The sequence below is a fragment of the Medicago truncatula genome, chromosome 8 (genome assembly GCF_003473485.1).
Source record: "Medicago truncatula cultivar Jemalong A17 chromosome 8, MtrunA17r5.0-ANR, whole genome shotgun sequence".
In the NCBI taxonomy this organism is placed as follows: Eukaryota; Viridiplantae; Streptophyta; class Magnoliopsida; order Fabales; family Fabaceae; genus Medicago; species Medicago truncatula.
The window spans coordinates 17,749,062-17,768,244 of record NC_053049.1 but is presented as its reverse complement, the minus strand read 5'-3'; the positions used below and the strand labels follow the sequence as shown (position 1 = coordinate 17,768,244).

Genomic DNA, 19,183 nt, shown 5'->3' with positions numbered 1-19,183 from the left:
TAACTCACTGTGCATGTGTACAATTCTCATAGCAACAAATTTAGTGTTTTTTTTTTCATTTGTATGTAAAATTCATAAAACAACTGTCAGAATGGTAACTTAGCTAAATGCTTATAAGGCGACAATTAACAACAGTTTCCGGTACCAAGTAAAAGACGCTTGGCATCAACAAACCTAGTGCGAATACAAAATATAACGTTGCCTAGGATGTTTGCATAGTGGTTATGTTGAGTAGGATGGCCTGTGTTGATTTTGGTCTTTAGCTGTGTAAATTCTGCAAAATTTCGCAGGTTACATAGTTGACGGATAATAGTTTTGGCTCTCTCTTGGTCAGTTATTAAAGCCATGATGTGAACAAATAACAAATCCACCACTACTTTCTGGCATTCAGAACAATCAACTACTAATTTATGTTTTTATGTCGTGGTTGTTGATGAACTGATTCAGAAGATGAATTGAAAAGAATGAGTTTCATTGAACCCTACTACAATAGTTCCAGACTTCCAGTCCTGTTTGAATATTGTTACATCCCTAATAGCAGGGTGGATGCATTGAAAATCTTGTGTCTGTAGAAGGATCGAAAGCGAAAGAAAAGTTTGCACATTGGCTATAGGGCTAAAGGCAAACTAACTAACCGAAATACCTGCCATTTACTTGATACTAACCGTCTATTATTGATTTTGGAGGGGAATGTTTTAGAGGGCTAAGCCTATATCTTCTCGTTAGTATTTCTATCACCTTTTTAATCGAGTTTAGAATCATTTTATAATTTCTTTAATTTAGAAGTGAAAAATAAGTCTTCCTCTCCAACCCAACGCCCAAACATAGTCTAAAGGTCGGATTTTTATTCGCATGCCTTTCTTCATGTAAATGCATTACTGGTTCAAGTTTGATATATCGAAATTTATTTTGCAGTGGATATCAATGCAAGTATTTTACCTAGAGTTGTCTTGACCATATTTTATGAATTCATAATGTCTTTGATCCTGGTGGCTCTATTCAAAAACTTTCTTTTTATTAATGAGATATGATTTCAACTTGAATAATTAATATTGTAAAAACTAACAATGATTTAGCCACCTGCTAAATTCTTTGACATTCACATCTGCAAGATTCCCCTAATGTAGCATGATTCTTAATTCAGCAAAACCAAATCAAAGTTGCATTAACATCTTTAATTCCCTTTAGGTCCTTCAAATGTCCTTCAAAGTTTGACTGCTAAATTGTTATCTTTCCAATTCCAACCAACAAAGAAAATCATATCCATAAATATCTACATAATCCAGTGGTCAATTAATTAATTAATTCAGTTTAGCCAATTATGTTCTTGATTTCAAAAACTTATAACACCCAACTGTTATCATTGTATAAAAATCTTACAGAATTACTAAGGCAACTATTTATAAAAAAAGGTAATTTCTCAAACAAGTAAATCTAAAGAAAAAAATATCTTACATTTAAGAGTTTAAACTTCAGCACAGCAGAGTAGTTTGAGAATGCTAGCAAACAAGGCATCTTTGACGCGAGAAGAGTTCCCTTTCTCTGTCACTGAAACAATAACGAGCTGGAGCAATTATCACAACCCATTATATTGAGCTCTATCAGTTGTGTGCAGTTTTCTACCACATACTTTTCTCCTTTCTCTGTGACATCACAACAGCGTTCCAATAACAGTTGCAAAAGCCTACGACAACTCTTTGAGATCACATAGAGTGCTTCATCATCAACTTTTGTATGTGACAAGTTCAACACCTCCAGTTTGGGAACTTTAAAGTTCATTCCACGTAGCTTCATTCTTGAATCACGAGCTAAGTTCAACTGTCTAATCTCAGAACAACTTCGTAAAACTTGACAAATACCTTCTTCAGGTATGTTATCGCAGTAGCTCAAATCAAGCAACTGCAAATTGGGGAAAATGGAAGAAAATATTTTGATGCTTTCCTCTCTTAACCATGAATTGCAAGTAAAACGGAGAGACTTTAATTGAGGGCTTGCAGCAAACAACGTTGCACGGTCTTCCTGTTCAAAGTAACTGGAAATGGATAAAGACCTCAAAGTTGGTCTCTCACGGAGAGCAAAAGCAATACCCGCGTTGGTTATTTGATGACAGTAAAATATGATTGTCTCTTCGAGAAGCTTACAGTTCTTGAACAAGTGGAAAAGCGATTGATCGTTGATGTAGTAATGATCAGCGAAATTAACCTTTCGGAGTTTGAAAAGTGTGATGAAAGAACCTCTATTCCATTGAGTAAGCTTTCATGATTTTTTAACTCTTTGGGGTAACTAAGGTCGAGTTCTTCGAGCAAAGGGAAACAATCAGCAATGAGGAAGAGATCAGTGCCATGGAGAGATTGAATGTAAGAACATGAGAGTGAGGTCAAAGTTGTAATATTTTGAGAGAAAACTCGTAAGCCATTTGCGGGAATGGTGGGTTGACAGGAGAGATCGAGTCATTTGAGTTTCAATGGGAAAAGAGAGATTTGACAGAGGATCGTGTTGAGGTCATTTCATAGCACGTGAGGTATTGCATCACGAAGAAAAACAGAAAGATGAAAATCCTAAAGTGTAATAGCTTGTCTGACAAGTAACTAGCTTAGAATAGTTTAGTTAGTTACAGAGTTATTATCCTATGCTTCTAGGTACATGTTAGTAAGCATGAGGTTATAACAACCTATAAATAACAGTTGTACAAGCTAATTCAATCAATGAGAATCATAATTTCTATCCGCCATTGATGCTTGAGTTTCAAGCTTCGATTTTTCTTCATTTTTCATCCTTTTCTTCGCGCTTTTCTCTGATTCTTTCAGCTCTTCATATGTCTTCTTCTTCTTTGCGTGATCTTTCATCTTTTTCTACATCACAATGCCTCCTCATGTTGCTCCGGTTGTCCAGATTCAACAAGCTAATCAGGATTCAGGGTACTTTGTTCATCCAAGTGAAGGTCCAAATTCGGTTCTCGTCACTCCACCGCTCAACGACACCAATTATCTTGCATGGAGTCGCTCTATGAGGCGTGCTTTGGGTGCGAAGAACAAACTTCCCTTCATTGATGGATCTTTACCAGTTTCGGATCTGCTTGATTTAAACCGAAGCTCAATTGCAGCAATTCGTTCCTCAATTCATTCACTCAAACAAGGTTCTAAAGGTGTATACCATGTTAAAATTTGGAACCTAACTCATCCTTACAAAACCTACTTGAAAGGTGAGGATTGCCTCCTCTATATAAACTTTTAACAAGAGTCTTATCTATCCGATGTGGGACTTGGATTTTTCCCAATAAAAATAGGTTATATTTCCTATAATAGAGCCAAGCTTAATTTAGCTTAACTCTCTTGTAGGCCTACTTGAGAATACAAGGATTAATACAACACTTGTAAGTTTTGAACAATAATTAAGGGATTCTTTCAATACTATGACACTAATCAAAATATATACTACAGGGGCTGGTAAAAATAATACCCCATTAGTTTAGAATGACATGCTCTATGTGCACCTTTTGCAAACTAACATCATGAGGTAAAATTTTAAAAGTGTGTAATTTTGGAATGCTTGAGTCTTAAATTGTCTACACATTTTGAACTAAAACATTCTCAACTTATAAACACTTTGATTCTCTTTGCTCCAAGCAAATGTAGACTTATTTTCCAGTACAATTGATGTTGTTAGAGCCTTCATTACATTCTCTTTTTAAATAAAATATGCAGGGCAAACACCAGGGATACAATTCAGATGAAAAACCATTGTTTTAAAACTTCCTCGCAACCTTGATTCAAGATTCATTGATGATACTATGCTCTATTTCTTCTATAAGGTGTAATTTTCTGTAAGCTTGATCGACTCGATAGGAGGAGGAATCATCTCACAGATGGCTAGAAGAAAATATACAAATGCCTGCAATATAAAAACAAGGATATTCAAGCTTCAAAGAGTTATATTACGAAAAATCAGAGAAGTTGAACATGGAAATTGTCAATTCAAAATAGGATTCCTTTTATTAAAGTTTTAAGTTAGGATTAGATCATTTTAAAACAGCAAAGAAGCTCTAAGAAATTTCAAACAATGTAAATATACCTGAATATAGCAAGAACCAAGACCAGTTCGCTTCATGTTCTTCCCAAATCGGTAGCAGAGACAACTGCAATCAAATGAGCTACTTTTAATATACATGATAAATCATATAAAACAAACTCTTGTAAGTAACAGAAAACCATAGTGTGTCTTATGCCATTTTAGACTTTCATAATTGGTGAATCACATTAACTAAGATCTAATTTAGAACCGCAAGTTTATGTATGATCTACTATAATAATTCTGTTTGCCATTGAGAAAACACAAATTGTGTTAGGATTTAAGTTTTTCTCAAATCAAGCAGTCATATAAAACAAGATGCAGCAAGATTAAAAAATCGGAGTACGATCTGGCAAAATCGGAGCACGATCTGGCAAAATCGGGGATATTACATCTCTATCCAAAACATTAAGATATTTAGTATATGACCAGGCCCGTTCTTGGGCAAGTGCAAAGTGCTCTACGGAGTCGGGCCTTCAATTTATGGGGCCTCAATTATTTATAGCCATAGGGGTATGAGTATAATTGTTGGTAGTCTTTTACAAATGAATTAAAGCTCATATTTCAACCGAAAAATATATCTATATTTAATGTCCCAAAATATCTCGAATATGATTAACTCCTATAAAGGAAATACGTTGAAAATAAAATAATTATGACATCATAATTTGGTACCAAAGTTTGATTTTGAGATTTTCGTTCTGCATTGAGAATTGAAGTGGCTTACGTGCTAAGCACCAAGAGTGTATAAATAGTGCAAACTAATATAATTACGCATTGCCTATAACACCAAAGTTAATTTGTTTTCCAGAACCATTCTCTTAAGATGAATTATAATCAAATTAATTTTGTATATTTATCATAAAAAAATAATCAAATATATACATCAATTATTATCATTTTGTATATCTACCATATAAAAAAGATAACCAAATACAAGAAAGGAAGAAATCAACATTATTTGACACATGTTTGTAAAAAAAAAAACATAGTTTGACACAAGGTTAGATACTTATGTCACTTAATTGTTTGATTGAAAGTTCGTTTTCTAGTTAGTGCGTATGAAAAAAACATTTATTGTAATGTTAACCTTTTAAATGAGTCTCAGCTATATTGAAGAGATTAATCTCCACCGTTTCACGTAAAAGATATTATTTAACACTTCAATTTTCTATTTTTATTTTGTTCACTAATAATAATTTTGGTACCTCAACTTTTTCAATAAATTATTAGTTGTATTATTTAATTATATAAAAACTAATCCATGTATTATTTAAACTAATCCATAAATGTCAAAATAAAGTCTAATTTCACTTATTGATATGTTTTTGACTCATTTTGACTCCAAAGCCACTATTACTATTACTTTCTAGTACATTTTTCCTAAAATCACGTCATATTGTATATTTGTAAATGTGAACCCCATTCAGTGTAGATTAATAGGTCTATAAGATTATAAATAATTACTTTAAAAAGGGTTACTGATTTTGTAAAAGGTTTATCATATTAATTCTTCTCATAGCAAAGGACGAAATCTGATAGTAATGTTGGAACATCTCCAATGAGAGCTTCTTTTCCTATTAATTAGCAAGTGTTGCTTAATATAGTAGCTACCTCAATAAAAAACCTGAAATAAAAATAATTGTGGTTTGAAGGATCAATAATTTATATATATATATGGAAAAATGTAATATATTTATATACGGGCCGGACCGATATGTTTGATAGGCTTTTTTATAAGTCTAAGTCCGACCTAAATTAATAAACTTTTTAAAAAGTTCAAGCATGAGTCATTTATTAAACGAGTTAGGCTGAGACAGACTTTTAGTAGGCCAAATCATAGGCCCCTGACGGACGGTTTGGCCTACTCCCACCTCTAATTACAAAGCATACTTAATTGGAATTAAGTGAGAGAAAATGCTTACATAGGCATATATACTCTATCTCCTTCAATGTGTGACTCCCTCAAATAAATTTTTGTTAAAACAAGTTACAATTATTGGAAGAAAAAATATTGATTATTGTTGAAAGTAATGATGTTTAGTTATTGATGAGATCCAATTAACAAATTTGCAGATGTGTTGCATTGGAGAGTTCAATTCTTATGAACTTTGTCAAAAAAAAAAAAAAACTTATTATGAATTGATATTTAAAAATTAGAAATAGATGGACATGTATATACATAAAACTCAATGAAAAACTCATCTTTAAGAGTTCTTAGTTGAAGATGTTGTTAAGGATTAAATTGATAATAATAGATTTTTAAATATATGTTTTTGGATTAAATTGATCGTAAATGGTTGACATATAAATTCAGAATTGACGGTATGTTGTTAAATATAGAAGGGAAATGTTAACTTGTTCTCTTAAGGAACAAGATAAAGATCTTAAAATAGAATTAGACAATAAATAATATTGTATTGAAAAGATAAGTTTTTAATCTTTTAAAGTTATGAATGTACAATTTCTAAGATTAAATTTTTACATTTAATTTCTTATTTTGTGTCCTTATGGCATTAGTTAGCAAGACTCAATATAATTTAACAATTTATTAGAGTTATAATCTTTTCTAAAATATTCATAATATCAATGATTTATGAGTTTAATTTATTACTTTCTTTTTTTTTTCTTTTTTTTTTCGAGTTTAATATATTAAGATGTACAAAAGTTTTACATCTTAGATATATATATATGTAAAAGAAGTAACCTTGTCATGTAACAATGGTGCATTTAAAAGTTCATTCTACGTGTCACAATTTTATTAGTTATTTATGTATGTTGCTGTGACTTGTGAGTGAGGCAATTTGATGAAGTTTGCATGTTTCTACGACCAACTTTGAAACACGAGAGAGAAGAAAATAGTCGTAATCGTACATCAATTTTTTCACACATCTTTTTTCATTTTCTCAGGTAAATTTAAACACCATTTTTTTTTTCTTCCCTCAACGGTATTGCTAATAATCAAATTTTTTGGGGAGAAACAAGATGATATGAAAAATTATTCCGAATTCCTAATATTATATTTATACCAGCATTGTCATATAATTTATGTGAAGAACTATACAATCGGTTAGTGAAAGTGTGAAAGCAATTCTCAATTTTCATCTTCATTTTCATCATTGATTTTATTTTTTTCAGAGCATTTAATGCTTGTGCAGTTTGTGTTTTTTTCTTTCTTTCTTTTCAGAGTTGCACAAATGTGAAATTATTTCTTTGGTTCATTGATTTGTTAAGAAAATTATACTTCATTCATTTTTTCGTCACATTCATTAATTACACTCACTTATTTTCAATTAAAAAAAAAAGAATGAATGATACTTCATACTTGTTAATTATGAATGCAATTTTTGTGATGAAGTTTTTTGTCCATTTGCTAAAAATTTTGTGCAATGAAAATCTTTTTTTTTGAACAATCAAAAATGATTATAATAACAATGCAAGATGATATCAAAAGCACAAGGTGTGCCAAGATACCACCGCACACACCAGTTTACAATAAATACAAAGGATCTATCCAATGCCTAAACACGACATAGGACTAGACCACCACATATGGTCACCAAAAACAAAACAAGCCTTTTTGGCTTTCAACCACCACAAGGAATAAAACTTTACTTTATCTAATAACTGATCTAAAGATGATTCCTTTTGCTTAAACAATCTAGCGTTTCTTTCATTCCATATAGTCCAAACTGTCAAAAGCCAAATAAGCTGAAGAAAAGACCGTCTTGATCTCACACCACCTGTATAGTGAATAAACTGAAAAAAATGATCAGAGATTTGTTGACTATCAACACCATCAAAACCAATCTAAAACCGCACCAGAGACCACAGCTCCCCAAAGCAAGGACACGAGAGAAACAAATGACTACAATGAAAATCTTAGTTTACCACAATATATAAATCTAAAATCTTCCGCTAAATCAACCCCATTGATTTAATAATCAAATTTCATTCCTATCACAATTGTAAAATGAATATTCCTATCATGATTTAATAATCATGATATGAGAAATCCTCTATGATCTTACAACCTAAACCACATATTAATCTCATATCATACACCAAGGCTAAAATTCCAAAGAGTTGTTGTTGATTAATTCAAGATGGTAACAAACAAGAGAGAGAATCATTAAAAAGTGTGCGTGTGTCGGTAGTAGTTTAATAAACTAACACTTCACTCTCTCAGTATATTTTTTAATTTTATTTATTTTTTTAATTTTTTTGTTTATATTATTTTGAGAGGTCTTCTTTGAGGTTGTTTATTATGCATATCTACTAATAATACAATAACAACTTTTTTAAAAAACTTTACTCAAAAAAAACTTTTTTTTATATGTATCGTAAATTTCTCAAAGTACCACGTCTATAAATAAATACTCGTCATATCCAATAATTTTTTAAGAGAATTTGTTTTAATTTTCTGTTTTTAAAAACAAAATCGGCGATAATATATTTCAACAAACTACATACATTTCTTTCAAGAAAAAAAAAACAAACTATATACGAAAACAAAATTAACTGAGATATTAAAATTAACTGAGAATTTTTCTATTGACATTTTTGTGATAATATTGACCATTAGAAATTCTCAGTTGAGTCACTTCAATGATCATATCACTATATGCATCATCTATATATGTAATTTTGTTACATCTGCAATAACTTAACCTAATTTTTTCCCACTCATTTGCTTTATTAGGTTCGCAATTATTTAACCTAACAAATCAATAGTATATATATAAAGTAAGGTTTTTTATGCCACGTCACACTTCCACGTTTATTCGCAATATTTTTATTATTTTTCTATTTTTTAAAACCAATATTTAATTTGGCATAAATATCTCAACAAACTTTTGATCTTATCTATTAAATATTTTACTTAACTTTTTTATTGAATTCCTAATATTTTACGTAACAGAAATATCTCAACAAATTACATACGATACCCTTCCATTATAAATCATCAATCAATCAATCAATAGTATATATATAAAGTAAGGTTTTTTATGCCACGTGTCACTTCCACGTTTATTCGCAATATTTTTTTTTATTTTTTAAAGATATTATTGGAGTATTAGTTGCAAAGGGAGAACTTACAGAATACAAAAATGGTGTCCAACCAACCAATTATACGCAGAGGAGGGGAGAAACTCACGTGCACACTATCAGAAGAATATGCAAATCAACTTATTGACTTTATGTCTGAAAATCCCGATGTACCCATTATGTTGATATTGCAATTGGCTAAGTTTAAATTGTACAGAGCTATTTTTCTTAAGAAATTCTTACGTGGTTCAAATTAAAGTTTACTTTGTATATTAAAAATTGTTTGCAAATGTTTATTTTTTATTTTTATATTTTGGACTTTTAGAAAAAAATGGGGGTATCAAACACACTCTATAATAATTCAAAACTAATAATTAACGATGTTGTTCCTGAAGTTTAGTAACTCCAAATCAGGTATTCACAAATTACTAATCAAATAAAAATCTTTAATTAGGAGATCCAGTTATATATTATTTCATGTAACACAACAATTGTATAATTTTATTAATTTAATAACGAATACGGATTTATGTGAGTCTGAAAAACTTAAAAAAAGTTAATTTTATTCTATATGTGTTAATATTTTTACTAAATTCCATTAATTTTATCTGTATGTGCATCTATAAATTTACGAGTATTTGTAATAAGGTTTACTTTATTATATTCGTGTGTATTTATTAAGATATTTGTGACATACCAATCCGTAATAAATTTTATTTGCGGATATAATACATAGAATTTTTTGATCTTCTTGAATATGTCTAACCCGGGCAACGCCGGGTAAATACACTACTTGAAATTAACAATGAAACTTGAAACTTTGTAGTATGGGTGGAGCCCTTTTGTTTGCTATACGTGTCATTAATTATTTATTGTCAAATGGTCGAGGGTTTCAATTTGTTTTGTTGTTTGTTGGATGTTGGAAATGGGTTTGGTAAAGGAGGCTGCCATGTTGGAGAAGCAAAAGATGAAATCGAGAAGCTGAGGCAAGAATGTTTTAAAGCTAAATAGTGTAAGAGAAGATTAATTAATTACCCTTAATCCTTGAAGTTCAACCTCTTTTGCTTGAAATGAATGTAAAGAAAAGACTCACACATCGTATAGTGAAGAGGACTCATTGCTATGTTACTACTTGATTTTAATGTTTTTTTTCTTCTTCTTCTTATGATTGGGATCAAATTGAGTAGTAGATACTTTTAAAACTATATTTTAGTAGGAGACTAATTTGAGTGAAGCAAGTGTATTTTGAGAAGTTTATGAGTAAGAATTCATTTTGTCACTTTTAGTAAAATTCTTGAAGACATTTTTAAACAAATATTGTCCTTTAAAATCCTAATTGAATACACCAAACATTTGGCTCCTTCTATTAATTCCAAGCACGAGGTTATTTTGTTATATGGTGCAACACAATTGACACACGATGAAAAGAAAATTAAAGAAAACTCTTTAACTCCACTAAGTATGGATTGTTGGTGTAAATTATAAAAATATGTTGATTTGGAGAAGTGGCTTGAAATATGTTGTACCAGTAAATTATAAAAATCAAGTACTAATCATAAAAAAAAACAATGTTATGACTTGCGGGCGAAGGAATTTAATGAAGTTAAATTGTTTCCCAAAAATCTTTCTCATACGATGAATTTTATTATCAAATTAGGGGATGTATTGAATTAGGATTCTATGGAATTTTAGAAGATTTTTTAATTATGAAAAAGTCTTGTGGTATTCAATCAAGACTTTTTGCAACTTAAAAAAAGTCTTGTGGTATTCAATCAAGACTCTTTGTTATTTTAAAAAAGTCTTGAGGTATTCAATCAAGACTTTTCATCATTTAAAAAAAGTCTTGTGGTATTCAAAATCATTCAAATTTCGAAAGATTGTTTAATAAATTGGATTTTGTGGGATTTTGTAGTGTAATTTTAACAAGAAAAAGTCTTTCATGAAAAGATGAGATTTCTTGAGATTGTTATTCTTTTAAAAGTTACTATCTCTTTCTTCTCATCCCTCCCGCTCCCTATTCCCTCCTTTCTCTCTTCGTTTCTCTATCTCTCCATTCTCTCTCTCTCTCTCTCTCTCTCTCTCTCTCATCCCCCCTCGCTCCCTCTCTCTATCTCATAAAAAAATAAAAAATTGTACTGAGAATATTATGATAGAGAGTATGTCGTAATCAATGTTTCGCAAATCGAGTGTTAACTCTCCGAGATTACCGAGCTTACGTTTTTAGGTACAAAAATCGTGTTAACTCTGAGGTAAAATCGGTTTCTGGTAAAATTGGAAGGTTTAAAGAGTTTGACTGAGTTAACACTCGGTAAACTCGTGTAACTCGACCGATTTGTAATGGCTGACACAATATTTTTTCTTTTTTTGAAAGATTTGTAAGTGCTGACATAATTTTAAATATGTACAATTGAATTTTGTGGGAATAACATTTTTAACAAATAAAAAATGTGTATTGAGAATAATGTGTTAGAGTGTTTTTTAGAACCTTAAAATCTTATAAAATCCATAAAATTCTTAAAATTTGAAAATCAATAGTAAAAGAATTTTTTATTGGTTTTATTTTTCTTTATTCAAACGCTAGAATTTATTTGTTCATTATTTTTATCATTCACGCTTGTAAGTTTGTTCTTTTTTTCCTAAAATTCATTGAATCCTTTGAAATTTTAAAATCACATAAAATCCTTTGAAATCCTTAAAAGTTAGTGTGATAAATCCTTTAAAATCTTGAGTGTATAAAGTCTTTTACATAAAAAGTCTTTTAAAATCTCACAGAATCAATACAATCTCACACAGTCTTTTAAAATCTTAAAGACTTTTTTTATTAAAATTGTCTTTTAAAATCCTAATCCAATACACCCCCCTTTAATTTCACATGCCTATGAGCAGCACCACCATCACAACGACATCCCCACTCATGTGACTTTGTTCTTAAATAAAATTGGGATCTTTTAAGTTTAATCCTTACTTAAATTTAATAGTTTTTTAATCCTTAAAAAAAATTATGCACTCAGTATTAGTCTCTCTTCAATTTAAATTTGTTTAAGAACATTACTAAAAGTTCCTCTGCAAAAAATTGTCGCAAAATTTGATTTCTACGTCCAAATTTTGTTGATTTTATCTTTAAATTTTGTCGTTTTAAAAAATTCATATTTAATTCGTTTGAAGTTACAAAAATCTAAATTTTGGAAAATGAACCTTTCATAGTGTTCTAAACATGTCTTAAAAAAAAATCATTCAAAAATTTAAGAGTTTAAGGATAATTAATCAAACTTTGTTGTAAGAGGGACTAATATTAGAAATAGTTTTTTTTTGTAAGGATAGGGTAACCTAGTTTTAATCCTTGAATATATATATATATATAGTCTACAGGATAGATAAGGTAACCTACTTTCTTCGCTCTTTCAACCTCATGAGCCGCCTCAGTTTTCTGATCAGCCGCAACAGCATCAGCCACCACATTCCGGCACACCCAATCACTACTTGGGTTTCCGTCGCCGCCGGAAAACCAATTTTTTTTTCCACTGCGGCGGCTGACGGAACAAAAATCCAAAAATCTCTTTCAAGACAAGAGAAAGACGACGTAACTAGATATGCTTCCAAGGCCAAGCAACGCCTCGGCGATGTTTCAAATACGGATGAATACTACTTTGACATGGTCGAGTTTATGGGTAAGCTCAAAACGATCCTCGAAGATGCTGAAAAGGTAGTTGGGGCTTTGGAATCAGCTTCTCCTGAACCAAATCGCGTCTTCAACCTAAGGGAAGTGGTTCATATTATTCGGATTTTGATGCATATGGGAGATGCATCGTACATTCTGAAGATGTTTTCCTTCCTCATCCGGTACCGCGGATTAATGGTTTGTTGGCACAACTCTACACTTGATTTTCCGTTACTTGCTTATACCGTGAATCATTACCTTCTTTGGCTATTTCTTTCATACTAAAACAGAAAAACCCAAGACTATCTAACTTCAGCTTTGCCATCTCTTATCAATTCAAAGATAGATATTTTGATTTTACAAAGATAAATTTTTTATTGAGCACTATGTTAAAAGTTGGTATTATGCCAAAAGAAAAACTTTAATTCCCCGTTGTAAATTCTTTTGGTGTAAGTTGTAACACCCCGTTTTCGAACTTGAAAATTTCACATAAAAATCAGAGTAATTCAACATAAACGGAATGTCACACTTCTTTTCATAAAATCATAAACGGAATAGATTCACTATTTATTACTTCGCAGCGGAAATTATTTCAACGTTTAAAACAACCTTGGCACAAAGGCCTCAATGTAAAAATCTCATACAATTATTCAAACAACATGTTCATAAAACTTCATAAAATAATACGTAAGGAACAGAAAGCAACAACAAAATTCTCATCCCGTTACGTATCAGAGCGACCCTAAGACGAAGACACGTGAGAGAGTCAACTCACTTCAACAACTAACTTTGATTACCTGCAAGTTACCCAATTGTAAAGACAACATTTCCAAGCAGAATGGGTGAGATTTCACATTCAATAATAATAAGCATATAATTCATCAAATGCATTTAACAACTTAGACTTCATCAATTAATAACATTAACTCTTCATATAAGACTTCATTAATAATTCAATCAACTTCTAATCATCATTAACTTCATATTCATCACATTATATACAACATCATACAACACATAATAATCAAATCATAAACATCATCTTATAATATCATATACTACACATTATAAACATCACCATATAACCACATAAACAACAACGATTGATAAACATCATATACTTCACATCATAAACATCATCATATAATAACATAAACAACAACGATTGATAAACATTAATACTTCACAATAGTTCTTTTTTATCACTCATTGATAAATGACAACTTAACGACGACGACAATGCGACTTCTACAACTTAAACTCAACATATGCAACTTCAACTTCTTAATCATGCATGTGGTACCAACCAGGGCATCGAGCCCTCAACATAATGAGTATGCATGGACTCAGCAACCTACAACTTGGACAACATCAACAACTTATATGACTCCAATACTTTGGAACAACATCTTACAACTTTGTAACTTAGACCAACACTTGCAACTTGATTAATATTCAACAACAACAGAGACAACACATAAACAGCTCACAACATAGCAACGTTAATGAATAAACAATAACAACTTGAATGATATAAACAATAATAATTTATATATCATACATTTTCAACACATTATATAAATATCTTAACTAGACGGAACGAAACGAAACATAACTAGATATGCTTCCAAGGCCAAGCAACGCCTCAGAGATGTTTCAAATACGGATGAATACTACTTTGACATGGTCGAGTTTATGGGTAAGCTCAAAACGATCCTCGAAGATGCTGAAAAGGTAGTTGGGGCTTTGAAATCAGCTTCTCCTGAACCAAATCGCGTCTTCAACCTAAGGGAAATGGTTCATATTATTCGAATTTTGATGCATATGAGAGATTTCTGTTTACTTGCTTATATCGTGAATCATTACCTTCTTTAGGTATTTCTTTCATACTAAAACAGAAAAACCCAAGACTATCTATCTAACTTCAGCTTTGCCATCTCTTATCAATGCGAAGATAGATATTTTGATTTTACAAAGATAAATTTTTTATTGAGCACTATGTTAAAAGTTGGTATTATGCCAAATGAAAAACTTTTATTCCCCATTGGAAACTCTTTTGGTGTAAGAGGTCTAGAAAAACAGCTCCTTCAAATATACGGTTTATCAACCGTATTGTGGTTAAAAATTCATGAGTTTAACTGGCTTCTTGTGGTAATGAGAAAACTGCTACTCAAATCAGGTCATTATTTCATATTCTTTACTGCCTTTGTCCATTCCAAACCACCAATAAATCAAGAGCATATGGTTTTGGAAGATCTTAAAAGGGCTAATATGCTGGATATGATGGAGAAGTGTGAGGAACTTCTCAAGAAAAACTTGATGTAAACAATCATGTGGCAAATAACCTTAAATGCAAACAACCACACCAGATGTTGAAGAGACAAAAACAAGAAATAACTCACCTTCAATGGTGAAGCAATACTGATTGAGAGGAAGTGGAGAGATTGATTTAAGGACATCGATGGTTATAGACAATCTTCTCGCAGATTTTTTGGCGCCGGCAGTGGGTGGTGGTGTTGGGATGGGAGGACGAACTTTGGAACTGGTTATTGGACTGTCCTGTCCTCGTGGAACCTTCGTCGTCGCGGTGGTTGTCTTCATCCGGAAAGGGTCGGGACAGAGAGAAGGCGGTGAGAGGGAGAAGGGAAGGAGAATGGGAAAGAAAAGTGAGGGCTTTCTGTATTACAAAATTGCCCCTTACTTTTTGTTGTTGGACAAAATTGCCCTCAATTTAACTATTAAAAAAATGCCACATGAAGGGTGTACAAAGTGGTATGCCACATGGGATGGTTTGTGTATCACCACTCTATATATATACCCTACAGGATAGATAGGGTAACCTACTTTCTTCACTCTTTCTCAATCCCATCACCAGAAAAAACAACTTTATGAGCCGCCTGATTGAACACGCTAGTTCCTTCACCGTTCCTCTCACCACCAGAAAAAACAACCTCAAGAGCCGCCTCAGTTTTCTGATCATCCGCAACACCATCAACCACCACATTCCGGCACACCCAATCACTACTTGGGTTTCCGTGGCCGCCGGAAACAATTTTTTTTCCACTGCGGCGGCGGACGGAACGAAACGTAACTAGATATGCTTCCAAGGCCAAGCAACGCCTCAGCGATGTTTCAAATACTGATGAATGCTACTTTGACATGGTCGAGTTTATGGGTAAAGCTCAAAACGATCCTCGAAGATGCTGAAAAGGTAGCTGGGGCTTTGGAATCAGCTTCTCCAGAACCAAATCGCGTCTTCAACCTAAGGTAAATGGTTCATATATTCGGATTTTTATGCATATGGGAGATGCATCGCACGTTCTGAAGATGTTTTCCTTCCTCATCCGATACCGCGGATTAATGGTTTGTTGGCACAACGCTGCACTTGATTTTCTGGTTACTTGCTTATATCGTGAATCACTACCTTCTTTGGCTATTTCTTTCACACTAAAACAGAAAAACCCAAGACTATTTATCTAACTTCAGCTTTGCCATCTCTTATCAATGCGAAGATAAATATTTTGATTTTACAAAGATAAATTTTTTATTGAGCACTATGTTAAAAGTTGATATTATGCCAAATGAAAAACTTTTATTTCCCGTTGTAAACTCTTTTGGTGTAAGAGGTCTAGAAAAACAACTCCTTCAAATATACGGTTTATCAACCGTATTGGGGTTAAAAATTCATGAGTTTAACTGGCTTCTTGTGATAATGAGAGAACAACTACTCAAATCAGGTCATTATTTCATATTCTTTACTGCCTTTATCCATTCCAAACCACCAATAAATCAAGTGCATATGGTTTTGGGAGATCTTAAAAGGGCTAATATGGTGGATATGATGGAGAAGTGTGAGGCACTTCTCAAGAATGAGGTTCAGAAGGAATATTCAAGCTTTTATGAAGAATTAGCGGAATTGAAAAGGGTTATGGGTAATAATTGTAATTAGGAGACTCTAAGTCACTGAATCAAGTCACTGAACAGTGTTATGCAGAATTGAATCTCTGTTTATCAAATCACAATCACTGTTATTTTGTTTTTTTCCTTGAAAGTCCTTTGATTTCTATACTTTCAAATTGCGTAGATAAAACTAAAGGAACAAAAGCAATTATAAATTTCACTAAGATTAAAAAAAAATCTTTGAATTTAAAGATTTTAACTTATTATCAACGCTATAAGTTATGTCAAATATTTAGTTTTTGACAATATAATTATAATTATGATTAGTAAAATTGAATAACGTCGATTGTTAACTTTTTTATCACATTATTATTTTATCTTAATTGTCCACGACCAAATCTCCCTCTCTTGCGCAAAACATACATCCAAATTCCAATACATATTTTTCTCATTTATTTTTGTTGTTAGTAAAAAACTTGTATAAAGTTTGATAACAATTGTAACCATGATTTACTCTTCATTTGTCCATATCCCTAGAAAATTGGCTAGATCTTATGAACACCATAACCTGAATCCTCTGATGTTAAATCCTCTTTCCAATTCTCAAATTCTTCTCCACCAAACACTACTTGCTTGATGCCAACAAAACTATCAAAAAAACAAAAAGTCAAATCAATTAATTGGATTATAATAGGTAACAAGTAGTTCACAAGCATTAATTGAATCAACAAAAAAAAAATTCTAAATTGTTAAGAAAGAGATATTGTGATTGAGGTTCTAATACTAATTCATCTTTTTGTGTGTGAATTTTCATTTACTATTGTCATTTCGTATAAAATGGTAGTCCGATGTACTAAAGTTCTCGCATACGTAGAATTTGAGAATGCGTCCCACCTTAAAAAGGATTATCAAATACATACATTGATTATTGTCATTTCGTATATCTATCGTAAAAAAATATCAATGTCGCTTAAAAAATTAATCGAAAGTTAGTTTTTTAACGAGTTTGTATGAAAAACATTTATTAGAATACATTAACCTTTTAAATGAGTCTCAACTACATATATAGTAGATATTAATCTTTACACTTTTGTATGAAAAACAATCTTAATTGAAGTGCTAAATCAATCACTGCACACACTTGATTCTGTTATGATATGTTCGAAAAAGTGAAGAAGCAATGTTGCATGCATATTTTCTTTTGACAAGAGGATAAATGCAAATATAGCTAACTTTATGATAAAATTTATCTTTTGATTCTTAGTATATTTGTATTTAAATATGAAGAATTTAAGTTGACATTTTTAGGAATTTGTTTGACATTTTTTTTATTAAATCTATTAGACATGTGATTATATGATTGATTGATTAAATTAAATAATTGATAAAGTGAAATGCTATAAGATTGTATGGAAAAATTAACATGTGGTGAATGTTATTATTTCAAATTCAAATAAATTTTTAACCCCTAACGTATAACACCTTCAAATAGGTCTTTTTATTATCAATAATTTAAACTGGTCCCTAACTCTAGTAAATCACCAAATGATATTTATTTCATAAATTTCTTGAATAATTATTTTGTTTTCAACCGTGTGATTTGTGTCTAATATGTACTTATTGCTAGTGTACCTCTTTTTTTTTTTTTCATAAAAAGAGAAGCATCCCTTTTACTCCAATTCATAACAAAATTTGTTTACTGAAAAAATATAGGCTAAATTACCTTTTGATCCTCTAACTATTTAATTGATATTGGATTGGTCCTATTTATTTTGGTCCTCTAAGTTTCTCACAATTACTACATTTAGTCATTTCTGTTAGTTTTATTCAAATAAACGTTAGAGTTTGTGTTATGTGAGTCCTCTAACTTTATTTATTAGTATCATTTTAATCATAGGTATTATGATTAAATAGTGACAAATATTATTAGTAACTGTTATGATTCATATGTATGTGTGAAATAGGAGGTCTCTGACCCATTTATAAATAAAAGTAGCAGCAATGAAAGGTGGGACCTACAGATAAAGATTAGAGAGGACAACAAAGGACAAAGAAAATAACCCAAAACAAAGGGACCACAAAAACAACTAAAATCAGAAGCACATTCTACTAGGTTGTAATGAACTTTTTTTGATTGAATTGTAATGAACTCTTTTTGATTGAAATCATGTTCTAATAATTTGCTATTTCTAGGGGTTTGTTTGTTTCAAGTTATAATTTTTGATTCTCGGGAATAAAATGATAGGAATGTATATACCTATGTTTGTTACAAGTTTACTAAATTTTATTCCCGGGTATAAAATGTTCCTGGGAATAGAAAAAATTTCCCAAGGAAAAGGGTGGGAATAAAGTTCCCATGGAAATGAGAATAAATTCATAAATAGTTTACCTATTATAATCCCTATTTTTATGGTTCCTAGAAATATTATAAAGCTAACCAAACATATTTTTCCTAAATTCCTTGGAATAAAATTCCCATCTTTATATTCCAAGGAATGTTATTCCTAG

At 31.2% G+C, this 19,183-nt stretch overlaps 1 protein-coding gene and 1 long non-coding RNA gene across 2 annotated transcripts; both read right to left on the bottom strand.

Moving 5' to 3' along the window:
- Window positions 1-1,465: 1,465 nt before the first annotated feature.
- On the bottom strand, window positions 1,466-2,846 carry LOC25502421 (F-box/LRR-repeat protein 20). Its single transcript, XM_024772935.1, has 3 exons — window positions 2,730-2,846; window positions 1,624-2,202; window positions 1,466-1,564 (listed from the first exon to the last, which is right to left on the bottom strand). Exons 1-3 carry the CDS (start codon window positions 2,844-2,846, stop codon window positions 1,466-1,468), a joined length of 795 nt encoding a protein of 264 aa, XP_024628703.1.
- A 476-nt stretch (window positions 2,847-3,322) lies between these two features.
- LOC25502420 (uncharacterized) lies at window positions 3,323-4,563 on the bottom strand. The gene is made up of 2 exons (XR_003007561.2): window positions 4,072-4,563; window positions 3,323-3,891 (listed from the first exon to the last, which is right to left on the bottom strand). It is a non-coding gene; the product is annotated as an uncharacterized lncRNA (long non-coding RNA).
- Between the last annotated feature and the right edge of the window lie 14,620 nt (window positions 4,564-19,183).

Coding starts and splice junctions, on each gene's coding strand:
- LOC25502421 (XM_024772935.1), bottom strand. CDS start 2,846: ATGAAAGATCACGCAAAGAAGAAGAAGACATATGAAGAGCTGAAAGAA. Junction 2,203..2,729: donor TTGAAACTCAAGCATCAATG/GCGGATAGAAAT, acceptor AAACTCCGAAAG/GTTAATTTCGCTGATCATTA. Junction 1,565..1,623: donor AGAAAGGAGAAAAGTATGTG/GTAGAAAACTGC, acceptor TAATTGCTCCAG/CTCGTTATTGTTTCAGTGAC.